The sequence below is a fragment of the Ipomoea nil genome, unplaced genomic scaffold (genome assembly GCF_001879475.1).
Source record: "Ipomoea nil cultivar Tokyo-kokei standard unplaced genomic scaffold, Asagao_1.1 scaffold0875, whole genome shotgun sequence".
NCBI classification, from domain to species: Eukaryota; Viridiplantae; Streptophyta; class Magnoliopsida; order Solanales; family Convolvulaceae; genus Ipomoea; species Ipomoea nil.
The window spans coordinates 788728-811949 of record NW_017617303.1 but is presented as its reverse complement, the minus strand read 5'-3'; the positions used below and the strand labels follow the sequence as shown (position 1 = coordinate 811949).

Here is a 23222-nt window from a genome sequence, read left to right as displayed (position 1 = left end):
ATGAAGGATTCAACCTTTACTAAGTGATGTATAATAGATCCAAGACTTATTAATGAGTTAGGATTTATTAAACTAGTACTAATATAACTGCATGCCATAGTTATAATATTTCTCTAGTTGAATTACACACATACTTATAATACATGTTCTGCCACCCTTGACCTTAATATTGTGGTTAAGTCAAATTCACATGACTATGTTAATGTTGAAATGGTGAAATTCATGTATAACACATTATATTGTGGTTATGACCAACGATTGAAGACGAGGGGGGCAGTGCTAGTTTTTTCCATGTCGCTGATCTGCACTAATCTGTTGCATAAGTATTTCTTCGACTCTATCCATAAAGCCGGAGATAGACTGTCGTGACTGTGTATCCAACGAGTTCGCCATGTCCTGAAACAAGAGCATACAAGTTTATATGAGCAACATTGATACTTTTAATTTTTCTTGAAATGATTATTACAGTGTATCCAACAAGTACTGCACGTCGACATGTTGCAAGATATTCTCAATACCAGTGAAGTTGTTCACATAACATAGCAACAAAAATCTAATTCCACAAATCTAAAGGAAAAGCTTTCTCTATTATGCCAGCATATTGTAGAAATTGAAAGGGAGCAGCTCCAGTTACCATATAGTTTAGATGGTATTTTTCTCTTTTTATTTTCCACACAACCTCGATTTTCTAATATTGCTCAAATTAGCCAAGCAACTGTAAAATGCCAACTAAGTTCGATTAGATGCCAAAGGTACATACATAGCATAGAAGACAGCAAAGAATAACACCGACCATAAAGTTAACCGCTGCAACTTAAAAGGGGAAAAAGAAATGATATACAGCGTAATTCTTTTGGAAGGTAGCTATAAAATTTGAGAGTGAAGTCACCTATTAAATACAAGATCCATGTGCATTTTTGTGCCTAAAACTACTAAACCAGTGCAATCATAATGAAAACCAGAACTATAGTCTATATAAGGAAACAACTCACCACAACTTTGCAGAGAAGGCTCAAGGAGATTTCTTTTGAGTACTGGCTTGAGCTCTTTAGTGATATAAGGTTTAATGCAGCTATGTATATTGGCCATCCTTGAGGAACCTTTATGAAAGCATCTATTCCGCCAACCAAGTGAGCTACAATTATCTCGTCTCTGTCCAAGTATTCAAATGAGTGCCTGCATTTACAAAGAACAAAGACATAGAGATTACTTAAGTACAAGGAGCACTAACACATATCCTTCAAAGACAACAAGTTGTCAAGTATTCAAAACTCAAAAGTAGTCAATACGATTTATCTAGGTATCGATATTGATCCAACATAAAGAAGAGGAAAAGTATTATTAGGCTTATTCCAGTTTAATATGCCTAAGAGCTATTAAATTGGAATACGAAGTTGCTGTCTTCGTAACTCCTAGTTCTGTGAACTTGTAATCTCATTCCTTCTTCATAAAGATTAATGCTCTGTACAACCAAAACTGAAGTTGATGTCTTTATCTAAAGGCAACAGCCCACACCAAAAACTAACCAAGATTGTCATCTTTCTAATAATTTTTTTCAAGTGTCTATAAACATTACAACTATGTCATTTGCAATGCATTAATTCATTCTAGAAACCAGTCCACAATCACCATTCAATTATAGGTTGCTGCTGCCTATACAAGGACATTGTTGTCCCATATTGTTCAACAGTAAATGTTCCTGCAAGTAGCAGGCCCACCCTTATTTTTAGAATAAAGGTTCTCTTGCAAAGTAAGACCTACTCTGGTGCATGCTAAACTTAGATCTCTGCCACGGTCCCCATACACCTCAAAACTGTAAAATGCCCATGCGTATCAAGGATCTATACAACTATGGAAAAAGACTATTAACATTGACCAACAAAATTGAGTATCAAGAAATGAGTGACCTTGACTTGTTGGCGCTTTTCACCAGAATCTGCCTTAATTTGCATACAACAATTCGATCTTGTACTCTTCTAACAAACCATTCCAGATAAGCTCTGATCTCATGCACTGGCATTGGTGAATAAAGCTGCCTGGAAGAACAGTTACTACTATCACAAGGGTAAAAGTAGTAATCATGGATAATGAACTAGATAGCACAAGTAGCAAACAAGGAGAATGCATGAGTTGCATGCTGTATGTTCCAACTGCAGTCCTATGTTGCACAAACACATACATATGTCCTAGACTTCTTAATTCCAGTCATTCAAACCAATAAGAATGGACCTACTTTCAGAAAACAGAACTTCAAAATAACCAAAGTGCTTCCTTAGACCAAAATGATAACAACAACAACAACAACAATAATAATAATAATAAAATGGTATTCTTAATGGCAGTGTTGCAAAAATTCTGCCTAGGCACCGATTAATCGGCGCCTAGGCAATAGGCGCTGGCCGACCGCCTAGCGTATCACCATAATCGGTGGTCTAGGCTGCCGACTAGGCCGCCTAAGCGCCACCTAGGCCTCCTAGGCACCGACTATGTCGCCTAGTCGACCGATTAGCTATTGTTCCCTTCTTTTTTAAATGGGTTATTTCACACAAAACGACATTGGTTTGAGCGAAATAACCCTAAATTGTTCAAACTCTAGATGTTTTTTAGGTTAATATTTAATATTTTAGTATTAACGATTAAAGTATTAAATATTTTATAATTATCAAGTCTTAAAAAATTTAAACAAATTTTTAAAAAATAAAAAATACACGGGCGCCCTAGGCGCTAGGCGCCCCCTGAGCGCCTAGTGAATTTTTCAACCATGCTTAATGGTATAATGAGCTCCTGCATTCTCTTATTTTGGTCTGACTCTATCCCTCTTAGTTTTTGAACTGTCTTTTTGACCTATTTTACATTCACCTGTAAAATAATATTTCATCTGCACACATCTCACAAGCATATATTTCAGCAGCAATGCTCATCAAAACATTATAAACAGCATGTTTACCGACTCCAGATAAACAGTGGTTCAAGAACAGTCTGACTGAAAATTTGATAAGTAAAAAAGGAGTCTAATCTAAACTTAACATAAAAAACGCATAACAAAAACATCAGAAGAATTATTCCAGCTCCTAATCTGCCCCATCTTTATCTCAAAAGTTTCAAATTGGAGCTTGAGCTTCAGTGTCAAGTTTCCCATTATTTTGGTAAAAATACTGAGAACCTCATTAGTATTTTTCTCCAAATTAGTATCTCATAAAATAAAATATGCCAACCATACACTGTTTGATTTCAATACAATCAAACCAGAATCATGTGCAACTTGTTCATTCAAACTGTACAGGAACTGACAGGGTCTTGTCAGCAAATACCAAAAGCTATAAACAGCAACTACATATACAAACAATAAATTGTATACTACACAATTTTTTTTTTAATGGAATATGGTGGAATGATAATTGAAAGGGAGACAGACCTGAGGGATTTTGCAGCATCAATAATTTCACTTATGTACACATCATTGGGGAATATCTGAGCAGATTGCAAACAATGAGAATGAAGTTACATGTTATAATTGAGAATAAAAAATTCCACTTACAAATAATTTTTAGAAAAATGAGAATAAGAATCTAAACCAGTGCACCGGACAAAGGAAACTGCAATTATGTTAGCAATTCAAGAACATTAGTCCAGGCATTCATCACAAATTCACAATTAGAGAAACCTGGTGCAGCTGTACTCTTATGTGCATTTAGAACAACAAATATATATATATATATATATATATATATAAGGAAACTATGGTGCATTTAAGCACACTCAACTCATAGTTTAGATTCCCATTACTTTTCAGCTCATTTATATCCTTTTAATTGTTAATTCTATCCATTTAAGTGCAGGAGATAAAGAGGATTGAGAAGAAGTGAAGAACTGTCCTTTGGCCTTCAAGTGAAGGAAGTTGTTACAGAGGTACTTAGTGAGGTTTGGGGAAGAAAAAAGTTCCAACTACGAGAACAAAAGTTTCAAAACTGTTTCAATCCAGATTCATTTTATCTCAATTTGGGTTAACAGAAAACACAAATTTACCATTGATGTGAGGTTATAAGCATATTGCTATTTTGAGTTTCTTTTCTCAACATGGAGACTATACTTCCTCACATGTAGAGTAGCAAAGGTTTAGTTATCAGGATAATAAAACTATGAAGGCACCATTAGAAAAGCAAACAATTGCTATTAAAAGTGGGCCCCAAGTGCTATTAAGGATGTGCCCCATAAAAATCTTCAATTACAAACCTCCAAATTATTTACATTTTCATTCACTACTTTACTAGCTGAATGACAGTCTTAGCTATACTACATCTTAATATGCCATCAAAAACCAATACACCAGCAATGGATTTCCAGAAGGAAATAAGTGAGCTCTTCTGAGATACCTGTAGTGTATATGACTGCCCATAGTCACTAGTCATTAAAGTAGTTATTTAAATAATTAAATTGGAACTGGTTTCTTCTACAGAGTAGAATTTAAGCAACAGCAACTGAAATTCTTAGATATTAACAATTTTTTAGAACCTTTTCCCAGCATTATGTTGTTATTGATAATGGGGAAGTTAACCCTCTTTCTGGGCTCTCTGCATGAATCCAGGTTTCAAGTTCATCCCCAATCAGATGTACCCAAAAAGCATATCAGCCAGGATAAACATCATTCTAGTGTTTATTATATTTCTCCATCATTTGATAAATCCATACCTCAGCACGCTTGAGCTCCATTGTACCATCCATGAATTCTATTAACAATTCATGGTCTTGCTCTAATAACCCAGAAGAATCATCAACTTTTTCCTGGCATGCGAAGCTCTCAGAGTCTGGGATGTATGTTCTTAGAGATAACCTAATGTGATTCCCATCAAATTCAATTACTCTTAGACCACTCAGCACATCCTCAACTTTTTCAATAGCATCAAACCTGAATAGAAGGCAAATTAGAACAAGCAATACCATGCAAAAGCAAGAACATCCAATAAGAGCATTTATATACTGTTAAACAATTACCTCTTGAAAGTACCTTCAAGATCTTGCAATGTCTTCAAAGTTGTTTTGCTCTTCTCAAGCTGATTGCTAAGGTTTAAAATCTTCAAGACAAAATCACAAATTCATTAGGCTGGAGCATTCTTATTACAATGGAGCTGATTCTATCGCTCTTATGTCATGTGCACTCCAACCAATTAAGGTTCTCTCTTGGCATTTTTCTAAAGTTCAAAAAATTTCTTATGGATAACACTTATTCCTGTTCACCTATATTAATAGTAACAAAAAAGCACAATGTGCAACACAAACTCGGATGTCAAGTGAACCTTAAAATTAGATTCTTCAGGTGCACTTATTAAGTTCTCTTGATCTTCAACTCTGGAGCAACATGCTTGGCCATTCCTAAGCTTCATACTCTAAGACAAGAAATTTAGAAAAGAAAATAAGCATTCAATGTGTCAATGTGACAGAAACTATCATTAGATAATAAATATAAAACAAGCAACAGATGGATAATTAAAAAATAATAGAGTTAATCCCAATTTCAGTCCCTTGACAATTACATTTTTGTACCTAATAAAATGTGCCACTTTTGGCATATTTTCAATATTCAAGGATAAAATTTGGATGATTTTAAACTTGAGAACCAAAAGCAGAAAAATGCAATAGTTAAAATACAGAAAGTAGAATTAACTCAAAATAATATGATGGTTAGAAATGCCACCACTTGTCAAAATAGATTTTAGATTTTGATGAAAATCATGAAATACTTCATCTTGTCTAAGGTTTCTGCTGCGGAGGCCCTAATGGAATCCCAAATTACCCAAACAAATGATTAGCAGTCCCTATATCTGAGAAAGGCACTCCAATATTGCATCCAGATCTTACATCTATCAACTGCTAGGAATAGCCTCCTTAATCTGACGCATTGCAAAAGCTCTTCCTTAAAACAATAAAACATTTATGTTCCACAAGAAAATACTTCAGGTACCTAAATGTTTGCATTACATGACTAAGAGACATACTTGTGATAGCGTGAATAAGGGAGTATATGCCCCTATATGGCAATTTTCCTAATTCCTTATAGAGCATATTGGATTAAACAACATTGGACTTTCTTCCTTTTGCCTTTAAATTTGTCACCTCCATGCACTGTAAAATTTGTACAGATTGAAGTTTCTCATACACCCATTTATTTTGGATACATGAAATGTCTTCACTTCCAAAATGGCAGTTAGATATTTAGATATACAGAGACAATTAGCTTATTAGCAAAAAAAAACCTGTGATTCCAAAAGGTCTAGTGAACAACATAAACCTTCTATCTCACTGTCCAATATTCCAGATTCTGCAAGCATGATAAAATCATATCAGAAGTATTAGAAGCTATTGGAGTAAGGAACTCATGATAACATATGCATTATAAAGTTTGAATCATAAACTGTCTGCAGCACCTTCCAAATATCTTCTTGAAAGTTCCTCTATTTCATCAGATATTTTTTCATTTTCACCTTCCACAGAGCTTAGCTCCTTTTTCAAATGTCCGACAAATTCATCTGGAATTACCAAATCACCACATTAATATGAATAAGCACAATTTCCCAGACAGACTTGTATAAGAGGCTGAAAAGGCTACCATTTACCTAAATCTTGATCTGCTAAGAAGTTTAAATCTGATGCATCGGATAACATTTGATTTATTTTGCTCTGTGAAATAAATTCAGGAAAGAAAAGAAACAAAAACAGTTGAAAATGGGAAGACAAAAATATTTATCTACCAATGTACACATATATAGACAATATACTATATAAGAGTTTTGAGCGTGGAACTTATACTATACTGAATAAGTGAATAACAGACCTCAAGCTGAACAGCACAATCATTTAGTAATTTCTCCGAATCTGTAGAGGAAATTTCAGGAGCATCCTCGGACTTTTTTAGAACATTTCTAAGCTCCCCGATTCGACTGTAATGGTTTGAAGATTCAATGTTAACAAAGAAATAATTAAAAATGATTTTCGCATAAGTTCATATATGTGTTGAGAGACAAACCTGCGAAGAGAATCGAGTTCGAGAGGTGGGGAAGAAGTGGTAACAAGGGTTTGGTCGGCCATTGTTCTTCGATTTCTCAAGTTTTTCCCTTATATTCTCGCCATTTTCTTGTAAAATTTTGTTAATTCCTCTCTGCCGGTGGCGACTACAGTAGTGTTGTATATGAGTACGCAGTACATGCTTTTGTTTTTCGAACTCCCGCCATTGATATTTCGTATTGGTAAAGTGAAGAAGACAGCGTGACAGTCTGACAGATCCGAAAGATGTACGGCCCAAGCTTATTCAGTGCGGCCCAAAAGTGTAGTGATTGGGTCAGATTGTGGGCGCAAATTATCAGTTGTTATGCCGTGCAACCGTGTGTACCGTTCTTGGTACACACGGTTGAAAACGGCACCGTAAAGTGCCAGGGAAGTAACGGTGCCGTTAGTGGCACCGTTTCACTTATCCCGATATTTAAAAAAAAAAATATTATTATTATTGCCATAAAACGCCACTACACTCCTTTTTCCGCCATTTCCAACATTTCGTCTCCAACAAGCTACACACTTCCTTCGCACTGTAGCAGTCTTCATCTCTCTCTCTGTCTACTCGGAGTCGCGATTTTCGCCGTCTTCATCTCATTGTCGCCGGAGCGTGTTTTGTTCACCATTGTCGCCATTTTCGCCATTTTCATTCTAGCATTGTCGCCCGTTATCATCGCATTCTCCATCAGGTATAATGTATTTTTGTGATTTTTTACTGTTAACGTTGTGTTTTTTGACTGTTAACATTCATATTCGCTGTATATTCTTGTTATTTTTTACTAGGGTTTTGCAACACGATTTTGCATTTTTCTCAAACAGATCAATACTCTGTTTTTTTTCTGTTTCTTTGATTGTTTTTTGGTGTTTTCTGAAATGTTTTTGGACAAATAGTTGTGATATTGTGGATATATAGCTTTATACTTGTGGTTTTATAGTTTAATACTTATGCATGTCTGAAAATATCATTCCTCTCTTCAATTAGTGTGTTTTCTGAAATGTTTGTGGACAAATAGTTGTGATATTGTGGATATATAGCTTTATACTTGTGGTTTTATAGTTTAATACTTATGCATGTTCGAAAATATCATTCCTGTCTTCAATTAGTGTGTTTCTGAAATGTTTGTGGACAAATAATTGTGATATTGTGGATATATAACTTTATAATTGTGGTTTTATAGTTTAATACTTATGCATGTATGAAAATATCATTCCTGTCTTCAATTAGTGTGTTTTCTGAAATGTTTGTGGACAAATAGTTGTGATATTGTGGATATATAGCTTTATAATTGTGGTTTTATAGTTTAATACTTATGCATGTATGAAAATATCATTCCTGTCTTCAATTAGTGTGTTTTCTGAAATGTTTGTGGACAAATAGTTGTGATATTGTGGATATATAGCTTTATAATTGTGGTTTTATAGTTTAATACTTATGCATGTATGAAAATATCATTCCTGTCTTCAATTAGTGTGTTTTCTGAAATGTTTGTGGACAAATAGTTGTGATATTGTGGATATATATCTTTATAATTGTGGTTTTATAGTTTAATACTTATGCATGTATGAAAATATCATTCCTGTCTTCAATTAGTGTGTTTCTGAAATGTTTGTGGACAAATAGTTGTGATATTATGGATGTATAGTTTAATAATTCTTATTTACAGAAATGGCTCGTGAACCTACACTGGCTGAGGATCTTAGAGAAACAAAAAGAAGAAGAAGAGAGTACCGGACAGCAGCAATTCTAGATTCACAAGCAGCTCAGAGCTCTAATCCAACTAGTGAACAACCAGCAGCAGCCCTAAATTCACAAGCAGCTCAGCGCTCACGCCCTGCTAAGGAAACAACTGTTGCAGAGACTTCAACGAGACGGCGCCGACGAACTAGAGAACACAGGAGAGATTACTTCAATACGAGGATGGGGCCAAAGCTGATGTTTGATCTTGTCCAGAGGCTCTCACCACGACAGAAACAAGCTGTCGTAGAAACTGGATTTGGTGGACTTCTTCATCTCCAACTCTGCACCAATGAATCAAAGTTGGTGCAATACCTGCTGGACAACTTTAATGTTTGCAGGTGTGATTTTGTATTAGAGGATGATAGTCTCCACATTGAAGAGGAAGATGTCGAATACACGTTGGGAATCCCGCGAGGGCCTCTGAAGGTCAATGAGGGGACAAAGATGGAAGACACCTCAACCCGTGAATACAAACTGCTGCTGACTTCATGGAGAAGGAGGTGGGGTATTACAGCAGGCTCGCCAATAACTACACAGATGCCAGATGAGATTGTTAGGAGAGCTGATCATGGTGATGAGTTCAAGAGGGATTTCGTAGTCTTTGCCGTTTCCTCCATGCTTCGAGGAAACACAACACGCTACTCCAAGTACAGGATCTTAAACTCATTGATTGATGTTGATATGATTAAAGAGTACAATTGGTGCGCCTACACATACCAATCTCTCATTGACTCGATAGATAGTTACAACGAAGATAGAAAGAGAAGCTTTTGGGGGCCAATGACATTGATATTGGTCAGTTCTTATTGTCTTTAATCTAGTTGCATGAATTTTATGTAGTTGTAGGTGTATAACTAACAATTTATTATGGATATATATGCATGAAACTTGGAATATACTCAGTTTAATAAGATCCTTTATGTAGTTTAATTTGTGGATATATAGTTTTAAAATTGTGGATATATAGTTATGTGATTATGGATATATAGTACTCTGTGAATATATGAATGTATTACTCTGTGGACATACTGTTAATAATTCTGGATATATACTAATGTGTTTTTGGATGTATAGTTATGGGTTTATGGATATATATGCATGACACTTGGAATACACTCAGTTTAATGAGGTCCTTTATGCAGTTTAATTTGTGGATATATAGTTTTAAAATTGTGGATATATAGTTATGTGATTATGGATATATAGTACTCTGTGAATATATGAATGTATTACTCTGTGGACATACTGTTAATAATTCTGGATATATACTAATGTGTTTTTGGATGTATAGTTATGGGTTTATGGATATATATGCATGACACTTGGAATACACTCAGTTTAATAAGATCCTTTATAAAGTTCTGAATTTGTGGATATATAGTCTTAAAATTGTGGATATATAGTTATGTGATTATGGATATGTAGTACTCTGATAATATATGAATGTATTACTCTGTGGACAGACTGTTAAGAATTCTGGATATATGGTAATGTAGTTTTTGGATGTATAGTTATTAATTTGTGGATTTATATGCTTGAAGCTTGGAATATACTCGGCTTATTAGGATCTTTATAAATTTCTGAATTTTGTGGATATATAGTTTTAAGATTGTGGATATATAGTTTTATAATTATGTATATATAGTACTCTGTCAAATATGAATGTATACCCATGCAGTTAACAGTACCTGGGTATGTAGTTGTTTCAAATAATAACCTTTTGTTTTGGAATTAGATATTTTTCCCAGTGCATCGCCATGCACACTACTTTGTTGTGTGCATAAATGTCAAGGAATCCAAGGTTCAGGTGATAGACAACAAGGAATTGCCTGCTGGTGTTTCAGAGCTTGATAAATATGGGGACTGTCCATACAAACTGGTAGCTTATATTATATTAAAAAATCTCCTTATTGTCACCTATATATTGAATTTAAAACATTATGAACATTGAACTAATTTTTTACCAGATTGAAGCATTCAAGGCGTACCTGGCAGCAGGACAATCCACCTTGACTCACAAACTGAACAGCATGCCAGTAGAGTTCCTTGCCATGCACTGGAAAAATGCAGAGAATGTCACCGACTGTGGCATATATGTAATGCGGCATATGGAGACTTACATGGGTGGAGCTTTCGAGAACTGGAATCCTGGGTTCAAGAAACATATGCGCACGAATGTAAGAGTAACATAAATATATTACATTCCAACTACATCAGAAAGTGATGAAAAAATTACAATGAACTAGTTATTTATTTTTCTTATTTTACAGGCTAGCTTCATTTTTGAGTTGAGGGCAAAGTATGCTGCTTGTATCATCACGTCAAAGCTGAACAGCGTCAAAGGCGAGGTCATGAAAGCTGCAAAGATTGAAGACAAGAAGAAGTAAAACTGGAAAGATCAATGAATGTTTTTGTGGATGAATATTTTAATATTTTCTGTTCTTTGGTCGTTTTGTAACAACTCTATCACAATTTTTGAAATTCGATCTATGAAATTCACTGAATATATAGTTCTCATATTATGGACATGTAGGTTTAAGATTGTGGATGTATGGATATAAAATTATGAACATCTTACATAAGTATAAACATACTGTTCAAATATTCATATATTCATATTTCAAGAATTATGGACATATAGGTTTAAGATTGTGGACATATTGATATAAAGTTATGAATATTCGTTCAACTGTGAACTTACATTTTACATAAGTGTAAACATCAAGTTCACCAGTTTACATATTGATATATAGCTTTAATATTGTGGATATAATGATATAACATTATGAACACTTTTACTAATTTGACACACAATTCCAATATTTTGTGGTCATATAGTTCTCAGAATTATGGACATATAGGTTTAAGATTGTGGACATATTGATATAAAGTTATGAATATTCGTTCAACTGTGAACTTACATTTTACATAAGTGTAAACATCAAGTTCACCAGTTTACATATTGATATATAGCTTTAATATTGTGGATATAATGATATAACATTATATCCACAATTCCAATATTTTGTGGTCATATAGTTCTCAGAATATGTATGTATAGCTCTAATATTATGGATATATAGCTTTAGTATTATGGATATGTAGCTTTAATATTATGGATATATAGCTTCAAACCTGCAAATCAACAAGTACTAAAATTTTGAATACACAGATCAAACAACTTGTAAATTGATATCCTCAAAACAGCTAGCTACCAACTGGTATTAACCCCACTCTCAATCTACAACTGCATTATCATCTACATCATTACTATACTGACAAAACTCCGAACTCCCAGAACTTGGATGTACAAGGTACCCATCCCCGGCAATCTCAGATAGACTTTCCAAAACCAACGACTGAACAGCACCCTTTGTACTCGAAGCAACTTTATTTGCAGCACTCCTCCTCCCCCTTGCAGCACTGTACTTCTTTTCAATAACACTACTCCTCCTTACGTTACGCTCACCTTTTGATCTCCGGTTTGAAGGATTTTGAATGACACCACTTGAAGATGAAACACCGCACTCTTCAATATGCACATAGCCAATCTCAGCTTCAACCTTTTTCTTTGCTTCCTCAACTGCTTCATCACAGAACTGCCTAGTTACACTGTTATCTTGACTAGATGAAATCAGTCTTTGAAACTTTCTGCAAATCTCCACAACCCAAATTGAAGGAGGGACACCAGCTCTACAAAACATTGAACCAGTATTCACATCCCTACCATCAGCAACCTTTTTAGTCCACCTTTTCATGATATATTTGTTAGGAATACTTGAAACACAGTGTATATGAAGAATGCGTAAACAATGGCAGCATAAAATTCCTAACTCCGAAATCAACTTGCAACTACACGAAATGTCTAAGGTTGACAACTTAAAACTGACTTCATGCCTTATAATATCTATATCTGGACGCCATACGTGATACTTGAACTGACAACCTTCATTCAACACCATTTCTTGATGACAGGCATTGCCTTTCATGAATTGTTCCTCAAACAAAAAATATATCTCAATCGTATATACCTCTCTAGCGTGTAACAGAAGTTTCACGTGCTCCATCATCATGTTGGGTACCCCTTGAGTACAACGAAAGTCTTCACCATTCTCTTTGCTCCTCCATTCAGAAGTTACACTAACAAACGATGAATAAAAATCACATAGACCTGCAGTCTTGGACAGCCTTCTTGAAATCGAATGGTTAGTAGTTTCACTCCTTTGCGATGATAAAATGCCCCCTGAAAAATAGTCCTTATTGAATGCTGGACACCACTTCTCCCTACAGTCATACAGCTTTTGTATCCAACTATTCTTGTGGCACTTGTAGTCAGTCACCAACCTGAAATGATAAGACATATGTTCAGAACTCTAATGCTATATATCCACAGTTCCAATATAATAAAACCACAAATTGAATGCATATAATACAAACAGAAAGCTCACTGCTTCACTACTACACGTTCAGACAACTAATACTATATATCCATAATTGTAATATTATATATCCACAATTCCAATACTATAAATCCATAAATTGCATGCATATAATTTAGAGACAAACAGGAAGCTCACTGCTTCACTAATACATGTTCATACAACTAATACTATATGTCCATAATTTTAACACTGTATATTCACAATTCCAAAACTATAAATCCATAAATTAAATGCATGTAACTCAGGAACAATCAAGAAGTTCCATTCTATACTACAACATGTTCACATAATTCTAATACTATATATTCATAATTCTAATACTATATGACCATAATTCTAATACTAAACATCCATAATTCAATTACTGGAATCGAAAAAGGAAAAAAAAAAAGTAGTGGACATACCTTGTCCAATAAAATTCAAACTCAGCTTCAGTCTCTGTGTATTTCAACACACAGTTAAACATATCTAAGAAATCCTTGTTATTCCTTAACGCCTTGATATGCTTCTTCGAATTCTCGCCAATATGCCATATGCAAAGACGGTGACGTGATGTTGGAAACACCTGACAAATAGCAGCAGCCATGGATGCACATTGATCTGTCATGATAGTCTGTGGACATTTCCCATTCATAGACCTTAAAAATGCTCTAAACAGCCACACAAATGATTCTATCCTCTCATTCATCAGAAAACCACATCCAAACATTACATTCATGCAATGGTGGTTCATCCCTACAAAAGGGCCACAAATCATATCATATTTATTAGTGCGATAAGTTGTATCGTGCACTAATAAATCCCCAAACAACTCATAGTCTTGTCTCATCCGACCATCCCTCCAAAAAAAACTGCATAGTCTTGAATCACAATCAACTTCAAAATCAAAGAAAAAATCAGACTCAGTTGACTGCCTCTTCCTAAATATTTCAATTAATGAGTTCGAATCGGTTCCATCCAAACGCTTTGATGTATCAGAAGCAATTGAATTATAAGCATCTCAATTAGTGAAGCCAACTAATGGAGACCCCCCTGCTTGATGTTTCAAGAACCTAATACCATCTGCCATTGCAACACCACTCTTCTTCAAATCTTTTAAATATAACAGTTGATTATCACCCACATTTCTATGTGAACGCAGAAGATGACTCTTGTCTACAGCACATAACTCGTGATTGTGCACTTTTACATGTTTTGTAACCGTCCACAACCCATCCTCACCGTCAAACTGAACACATGCACCACACCCTGACCTTGTGTCAATTTTTGAATATGCCCTAACACCAGCATTTGCCTTAACCTTAAAACCAGCTTTAGAACACATAAACATCTTCATTTGGACTGTTTTGCTATATACCTTGCACCGTTGATTACCCTTCCTCACACTAAAACCAACTCTATATGCATAATTGTTATACAACTCATACGCTTCAACCCCGTTACTTACAACAACACCAACCAAATCTTCATCAACTGCAAATGCAATATATAACCTCAAGTATACTAAATAATACACGTTCCATTGAAAATATAATTCCTATGTAGAGGGGGTGCGGGGAATGCCGAATAAATCCAGCCATGCTCTACAAAAGGAATAACATTTTCCATGGAAAAAGAATGAACATATAACAATGCTGAACACTGTGAATTATGATCATATAAAACTACATATAGACCTGGATTAGAAGAAGAACCATCAATGTCTAACTCTATTGGATCTGAACTTGGTGAATCAACAACAACATCTTCACTGACTGCATAGTGTTAAAAGCCAGAACAGAGTATCAGTTTAGAAATTTGTGGATGTATAGTATTATAATTCTGGATGTATAGTGATAGAATTCTGGATATAAAGCTCACAGTTTCTGGACATAAAAGTTCAATAATTATGGATATACAATCCAGAACAGAGTATCCATTCACAAAATCCTTGATATATACTACTATAATTCTGGATATATAGCTCACAACTTCTGGTTTTATAGTTCAAAGATTATGGATATATATTTCGTTCATTCAGAAAACCATAAACACATAAACACCAAGAGTTACGAATGATCTCAGACTAGAATCACATAAACATCACATACACAATAAACATCACACTAAATATAAACACCTACACAATATATCACACTGCAAAAATCGCAAACGACCACAAATCCATAAAAATCAAACTGCAAAATAACCTGGAACCGTATGCAATTCATCGCCTGCTTCATCTCTCTGATCTAATGCCTCGTCTCTCTGGTCTACTGCATCATCCATCATGAGATCCATACAATAAATCAGGAAAACGACTGCGATCGCTATTGCGATTGCGATTTTACGTATACTGCAATCAAAACGCCAAACTACCAAAAAATCGCAAAACTACCAAATATGATATGAATAACGCCGCTAACGGCCATCCAATTTTTTTTTTTTTTTGATTTTGTGCGCGCCGTGTCGTTTTTTTAGTAAAACGGCGCCGTTTTGCAACCGTATGCACCTTGCTAGGTGCATTCGGTTGCACGGCATAATTTGCGGCAAATTATGCTGTGGACTCGTGTGAGTCCAAAATGATGTCGTTTTCAGGGAAAACGTGATATTTTAGTTAAAAAAAATTATTTTATCTCTCCGTTAATGGCATTAACGGCGTTGATCGTTTGTGACATTATGAATGTATAGTTATGAAATTATAAATGTAAGTTATAGGATTATGAATACAGAACTCTGATATTATGAACTTACAATTATGAACATATAGTGATAAAATTATGAACATAGAGCTTCGAAAATTATGAATGTACAGTTATGGAATTATGAATGTATAGTTAGGGAATTATGAATGTACAGTTATAGAATTATGAATGTACAGTTATAGAATTATGAACACAGAGCTCTGACATTATGAACTTACAATATGAACATTTAGTGATAAAATTATGAACATAGAGCTTCGAAAATTATGAATTTACAGTTATTGAATTATGAATATATAGTTACAGTATTATGAATGTACAGTTATGGAATTATGAACACAGAGCTCTGACATTATGAACTTACAATTATGAACATATACTCCTATAACGAAGCGGTCTAAAATATAATTAAAAAAAAAATGGAAGATAACGGTGCCACTAACGGCACCGTTACCGTGTCCAGCATGGTCCATATATAGCATAACGATTGGATTGTGGGCAAATTATGCTCTTGCAAGGTGGATATGATTCCAAAACTGTTATAATTATGAATATAGAGTTCAAAAATTATGAACATAAAGTTCTATAATTATGCACATATAGTTCTGTAATTGTGAATATAGAGCTCAATAATTGTGAATATGAAGTTCAAAATTTATGAAATTAGAGTTTTATAATTATGAACATAGAGTTCAATAATTATGAACATAAAGTTCTGTAATTGTGAATATAGAGTTCAATAATTGTGAATATAAAGTTAAAAAAATTATGAACATATAATTTTATAGTTATGAACATATAACCGTGTCCACCTTGATTGTGTGCTAGATTTCAACGGAATTAATGTCATTTTTTTTTTAAATTTTACAAATATCATTTTATTTGAAAAATTTAAAAACATTTTATGAAAAATAATTTCTAAACAAATTTAGTATATTTAAAGAACATTTTCATCTTTTTAGTGTTTAGCTAATAGTAACAAAAATAAACATTGTTGGAAAAATAGCATTAAAATGATATTTTGAATGATTATTTTGTGGTATAAATATATGTGGGATCCACCTCCGATTTGGGTCGGGTCAAGGTGGATTCGAGTTCTTCGTAGTGAGACGGAGAATTTGATATAATGTACGCTCAAAATGAGTAATAGGTGAATGAGAAATTGATTCTCAAAGTGAACCTATTTGAGAGAAGTCAAAATCTTAAGATAGTTGCTAATTAAATTAGCAATTGTTGTGATTCGTTTGTAGCCGAAATGTGCAAGGTTTTAAGCTTGATAGCTAATTAAGGAATTAGCTGTGATGTGTATCACGAAGGTTTAAGCTTAAAACATGATTAAGCTTTGAAAAAGATTAAAATAATGATTTGGGATTCAAAGTGAAGTTTGGTGCTTTTGAGCACAAATTCATGCTTTGATTTTTGGACTCCTTTCGTGTGAGTTCTTTCGTGTAGCACCACTTTGGTGCTTCTAGCACGAGCCAATAATGCTATTTGCATTGATTCGTGCTGCACCGTTTCGGTGCTTGCGGACTACTTGGGTGTGATTTTCGGTCTCAATTTGTTAAACTTTTGGGTTTGTACAGACTTCTCGGTCACTCAGATATTTTTGAAACTGGTCGTTATGGTCGGTACGAATTAATCGGATGTTAAGTTCGTGACCGTTGATATTATTTCAATAATAAGTACGACCGTTTCAAACGTTATAATTCAATTTTAAATTGAATTTATGTTGGTTAATGTGTCATGATGATGCTATTAAGTACCAACCTCTTATATAAGAGTGTAGTGGGAGTAGAGGTCTTTGAAGTGTATAGTGAGAGACAACAAGAGAGGGAAGAACGAGAGTGACACATCACACAAAGATAAGTACTTTTTTCTTCTCAAAAACTCTGCTCCTACTCATTTTCTTGCTACTGTGTTTTGCACGTGCTCTAGTTCGCCGGGTTCGTTCGTTTGGGTGCTCAAACGTCGAACCGCTGTACGTTTTATCCTGGGAAACCTAGGCCACAATGCTCCTAGCACTTTTGGGAGGTGGCAAATAAGGTTTTAAGGAAAGAAAGGCACTCGCCTAACTCGTACGATTCCTTCTTCCTTCTCCTTCTTTCTTGTTTGGATTATGCTCTAAGCAAAAATCCGTTCTTTGTTTTTGTTTTGGAAGTATAATCTAAGGATTATATTTTCTTTTTGGTTGATATATATTGGTATATCTTTTTCGTAGATATATATGTATATATAACCGTTGGATCCGTTATATATATATATATATATATATATATATATATATATATATATATATATATATATATATATATATTTGTGTGTATATATATATTTCGGATATATATCCAATAATATTATATATATATATTTCGTGTGTATATATATAAATATTATTTTACGGATATTAAATCGATTGTGATTCATTATCACCAACAAACATATCCTTCTACGTGGAGAGTAGTCTCTAAGATTCAAACATAATATCAAATTGAATGATGTGTTCTATCTAAATTAAAAGTCTAAATTGATAGTTGGATTATACCCTTTACTGTTAGCGTTATGCATTGGTATAATTTGTTGTTGGTTTAATTCTTGGCAAAAATAAGCTTAGGAAGTCCTTTGTTTGGTAGAATAGGGGTTTATACTTGTTTATGGTATAACACGACTAGTACAGAAGAAGGTCCCGGAAAGACTTGGCTACAACGGAAATATTACATTTTTATTATATATTTACAATATTATTATATTTTTTTAATTTTTTTTTAAAGCGCTCAAATGGATATAAATACGACATGCGTGAAGCAATTTACGTTATCAGTATTATCATTTTAAATCCATTAACAGAGCAAGACTATGTGGTCTAATGGTTGTGAGTTTGAGTCTCAGTAGATTTACAAGGATAGAATTACTGAGAATTTCAATTTAAATGTTGACTCATTACTATTTTTTCCCAGTGAATTTACAAGAATAGAATTACTGGGAATTTCAATTTAAATGTTGACTTATTACTATTTTTTCCCCAAAAGCCCTGTAAAGATTTATTTTACAGTTTACGTATCTATAACGTGATATCCCATTGGTTCACGGTAACAATTACTGTTTCTTTTAATTAAAAGAAGATTAAATCATTATCTACCGTATAACAATTGCATAATATCATAAACCACAAAATGTCACTTTTAAAGGAAAAAAGCGCTCAAATGGATATAACACTTTCCGTGATGATGGTAGTAAAAAGACAACTTCGTCGCAATCGGGCAATCCGTCCTTTGAGACTTGTATTGCAGTGGGCATTCACTCTTTCACTCACGACATCGTAACAGGAGGAGCATGCTGTCTTAGGATATGTGGTCGACTTGTTTATCTCTCTAAACATGTTGTACACCTCTTCACTGCCTCCCAACCAATTCTCTATCACACCATAACGCCGGAGAATCTCCACGTCTCTCGGAGAATCAATGAGGCTACTAAAGAACTTGACGTAGTTTGTGACAAAGTACTGATGGGGAAGAAGATCCTTGCTGGAGTAGTATTGCTCGTACGCCATGAGATTCCTCAACACACTCTCCGTCCTGTCCTCGATTGTTAACGTTGGAATCCACAACACCCCACGTCTGAATTCTATGTTAAATTGGCTGATGATTTGTTTTGCTTCTTCGCTTCTTCTGAGCTTCACTCCATTCTCTGTAAGCTGTGAAGCAGAAGAATAGAACCTCCCTTTCTTTGACTGGGGCCATGTTGGCTTGGCTGGTGGCATGATTGGCATCCACCATTTGTGGATTAATTCAAGTAAATGCTTAACATTTTCACCTGAGATTTGGTTTGGTTTCTGCCCATATCCAAAACCGGGGAATAAATCACTTACAAAGCCAAATAAAAGGTATATTAGCCTGTGGTGTTGGTTGGGGGCCTCAATCAAGTCAAACAATTTGCACAAAACCGGAAATGGGAGCTGATTCTCAAACAGAATCAAGTCACGTTGCAAACTACTCAATATCCAATCCATCTTGAAAATTGGGTCGTCTTTGTCTCGCAGCTCGGCCATGTTGAATTTGCGAACCAATTCTATTATAAAGCAACCATCCAGCACGACCATCTCAGTAAACTTTGTTTGGTCGAGGTTTATGGTTTCTGCATAGTACTCCCGCAGGTGGCTCTCTTGCTCCATTATGGCGTTTACGAGTTTTTCTAAGGAGACCCTCTTCCATTGAAGAAGTGAGTTCATGTAACGCAGCTTGTGTGGCTCCATCCATTGCAGGCTTTGGTGTCCATGATGATAAGGTCCAATGGCCATAATCTCTGGTTGGTAGCTCTTTTCGTTTACGTTGCGTAATTGGTCGTGAACTTTGAATATACAACATCGGTCATGTTGGGTTGTAGCCACATCTTTAAGCCTCTCTTTCATGTATCTGCAAACTGTTTCTGTGTTGGACTGCATGTTCGTTTCTTCTTTGCTTAGCTTGTAAATAATAAAAATAAGTTTTAGCTTTGTAACTTATTATAATAAAAACAAATACATAATTGATCAATATATTAATTCTGAATTAAAGAAATCAAAGAACAAAATTTTACTTTTTTTTTGGGAACGTGGGTCATGTTATGTCAAGATTTTTGTGGTTTAGCTCCAACCGGTTCCATTCATATTTAATTTGAAAGTGATAACTCTACTAACTTTGATATAAATAAATTGATTTTAAAAAAAATTTGTTTGTTGTGGGTCGGGTCAAAATTATATTTTTATTATTTGGCATGGTCTAGTCTAATTCATATTTTTATTTGGAGCTAGCTAATAAAGGGTAAAAAAGTAATTAAATTTTTAAAGACAACTATAGCTAATATTATTATTTCTCTTATCACATTTTATGTATCTAATTTGATTAACAAAACTTGACTATAGTTATTTACAATTCAAATAGTAACCAAACTCCTTGTACTTGGTGATTACCGCTTAATTTGTCTTTCAACTATCATATTCGAGTGGTAACCAAATTCAAGTGACTGAAGTTGGTGACTTGGTGATAACCTCTTTGTCTAGCTATCATATATTCATATCCACTTGTCTTCGTTGTACTTGTTGGCTTGAGGCTGATAAAGGGTTGAAGGGGCCAAGTTCAACACCCTACCTAATGTCTCGAAAATGTGTAGTCATATAAGGAAATAAAGTTACGCCTTTACTACTAGTTATAGCTTTTGGTGTAAATGGTAAGCACTTGATTATAACAAGTGGTATTAGAGACAAGTCACAAATTCGATCCCAACAATAACATTTAAGACTGGTTGGTGCGGTGAAGCAGAGACTAAAATACAACCCTTAAAGGGCTCCATCTTTACTATAAGTTATAGTTCATACATTTCCCAATTTGTAATTTATACTAAAACCATCTTCTTTCAATCACTAGTTATAGTTCATACATATCCCAATTTGTTTAGTAATCTATACTTAAACCATCTTCTTTCAAGCTACGCCTCCACCAAAAGCTTGAACCCAACACCTTCCACATAAGGTAGCAACGTGACACCAATAGACCACAATGTTCTTAGTAAATAAAGTTTATATTATATATGAAAATATAAACCCACCAATTGATTATGTTTTCTAATATAATTGAAGTATGAAAATGGACAAAGAACAAAAGAAGATGAGAGGAGAAATAAAACTCACAAGATCATGAAAGGTGCAGTGGGATCTCCAGCCACCCTCTGCAACTAGCTAGGCGAAATGGTGAAAGGTGCAACTTGCAAGCTCCACAATTGCATTACGAACTAGTAGTACCTATATAATACGGAGTAATAAAATAATTAGGCTATTAACTATTAATTAATAATAAATAGTTAATAAATCAGTGCGAATTTCCTAGTCAACTTCTTGAATAGTACATGAAAGCTACCCCGTTACTTGTTTATTGTTTATAGTGCTTTAATTCTAAATACGACGATTGAATGAGAATCGGAAAACTCGGCAATCGTCGCCCTACACGACAAATTTCAGCACAAAGGTTACGTGATCCTACGGCTAATTGTTTCACACTCTGTATTTCAAAATTGAACGCCTGGCCTCTTCAATAAGTTGAAAAACAGAGTTTTCCAGAAGATAAATATTAAATGTGATTAGGTGAAAATAATGGTTATGGATATATAAGAAAGGGAAGGGAAGAAGCAAATTACTAAAATGCCTTTATTATTTTACTAATTAAAATTTTTCGTTAATTTTTCGTTGACAATTTGATCGGAGTGACTGAAATTAAGAAAAATTGCATAGTTACAGAATTGAATTGATAATTTTGAAATTCGTGAACACAATACTCCAATAGTTATAGGAAACTGAAATTTGTTGTATTGTAGTTTGTTTGTAGGCGAAGAACGAAAACAATAAGAACAAGAAGAAGATAATAAAGAAAGAACAGAGGAAAATGGATTCTCATTACATCATTATCTCTGTACAGTATTACATCAATATATATAACAGCTAATATAGAATCATACTATAAGTATCAAGCCGTTATAAATCATATCATTAATGCTAGAATAATGTCCATAATTAGATTTTACAACACTCACTCTTGGACATTATTTTGCCATAATCATGCCTTGTTAAAAATTTCATTAGGAAAACTACGTGGGAAAAACCTAGTTGAAGAAAAGAGTACATAATATTTGTAAGAACATATATTGTACTGATTGTATCATTAAAAATCTTAACTTAAAAAACCCTGTGGGAAAAACTTACTTAAGGGAAAAAGAGTACAATCATAAGCCTTCAAGACATAATCGGCGTAATCTTCAGGATTTTGGGATTTGTCTACTTAAGCAACTTTTTTCCATTTATGTTACTATATCATACTCATGTCTCGTTAAAAACCTCACTAGAAAATCCAGTGGGAAAAAATTAGTTGAGGAAAAGAGTGCATGATGTATGTTTATTCTTGTTTTAGATTGACTGCCTCATTAAAAAACTTTAGATTTAAAGAAACCCCGTGGGGAAAATTTAACTAAGGAAAAGAGTACAACCGTTAGTCATCTAAGACCCAATCTTCAGGATTGATTCATGTAAAATGATACTCCCCCTCAAGATAACGATCTTTAATTCCCATACATTAAATTTCCAAACTGTATAGAGGAATTTTGTAAATAAATATATACAACTGTCAATTGAATAAATATACTCTATAATAATCTCGTGACTCTTCTGGAGTGGTATAATATAATATTGATATCATAATATCTAGTCAAAAGGATTTCATTATATATCCTTTTATCATTTGTGCAACACAATCTTTATTGACCCTTTATGGGACAATGTGGGTAAATATAGTA

The 23222-nt window shown here is 34.2% G+C and overlaps 4 protein-coding genes across 5 annotated transcripts; 1 reads left to right on the top strand and 3 right to left on the bottom strand.

Moving 5' to 3' along the window:
* Positions 1-76: 76 nt before the first annotated feature.
* Positions 77-7261, bottom strand: LOC109178917. Its single transcript, XM_019328468.1, has 12 exons — positions 7022-7261; positions 6830-6935; positions 6612-6675; positions 6423-6524; positions 6252-6316; positions 5295-5384; positions 4993-5072; positions 4690-4906; positions 3416-3471; positions 1908-2036; positions 993-1176; positions 77-396 (listed from the first exon to the last, which is right to left on the bottom strand). The coding sequence occupies exons 1-12, from the start codon at positions 7081-7083 to the stop codon at positions 280-282; spliced, it is 1272 nt and encodes a 423-aa protein (XP_019184013.1). The 5' UTR covers positions 7084-7261; the 3' UTR covers positions 77-279.
* A 351-nt stretch (positions 7262-7612) lies between these two features.
* On the top strand, positions 7613-9598 carry LOC109178942. Its single transcript, XM_019328492.1, has 2 exons — positions 7613-7733; positions 8709-9598. Exon 2 carries the CDS (start codon positions 8711-8713, stop codon positions 9596-9598), a length of 888 nt encoding a protein of 295 aa, XP_019184037.1. The 5' UTR covers positions 7613-7733; positions 8709-8710.
* A 2269-nt stretch (positions 9599-11867) lies between these two features.
* On the bottom strand, positions 11868-14124 carry LOC109178916 (protein FAR1-RELATED SEQUENCE 5-like). The gene is made up of 2 exons (XM_019328467.1): positions 13629-14124; positions 11868-13126 (listed from the first exon to the last, which is right to left on the bottom strand). The coding sequence occupies exons 1-2, from the start codon at positions 14051-14053 to the stop codon at positions 12019-12021; spliced, it is 1533 nt and encodes a 510-aa protein (XP_019184012.1). The 5' UTR covers positions 14054-14124; the 3' UTR covers positions 11868-12018.
* Positions 14125-19094: 4970 nt separating this feature from the next.
* Positions 19095-21665, bottom strand: LOC109178964 (UPF0481 protein At3g47200-like). Of its 2 annotated transcripts, none has more exons than XM_019328512.1 (2): positions 21571-21665; positions 19095-20362 (listed from the first exon to the last, which is right to left on the bottom strand). In XM_019328512.1, the coding sequence occupies exons 1-2, from the start codon at positions 21576-21578 to the stop codon at positions 19105-19107; spliced, it is 1266 nt and encodes a 421-aa protein (XP_019184057.1). In that variant the 5' UTR covers positions 21579-21665; the 3' UTR covers positions 19095-19104. The 2 variants fall into 2 exon arrangements, with proteins under 2 accessions (XP_019184057.1, XP_019184058.1); XM_019328513.1 differs by having other exon boundaries at positions 21567-21664.
* Positions 21666-23222: the final 1557 nt, after the last annotated feature.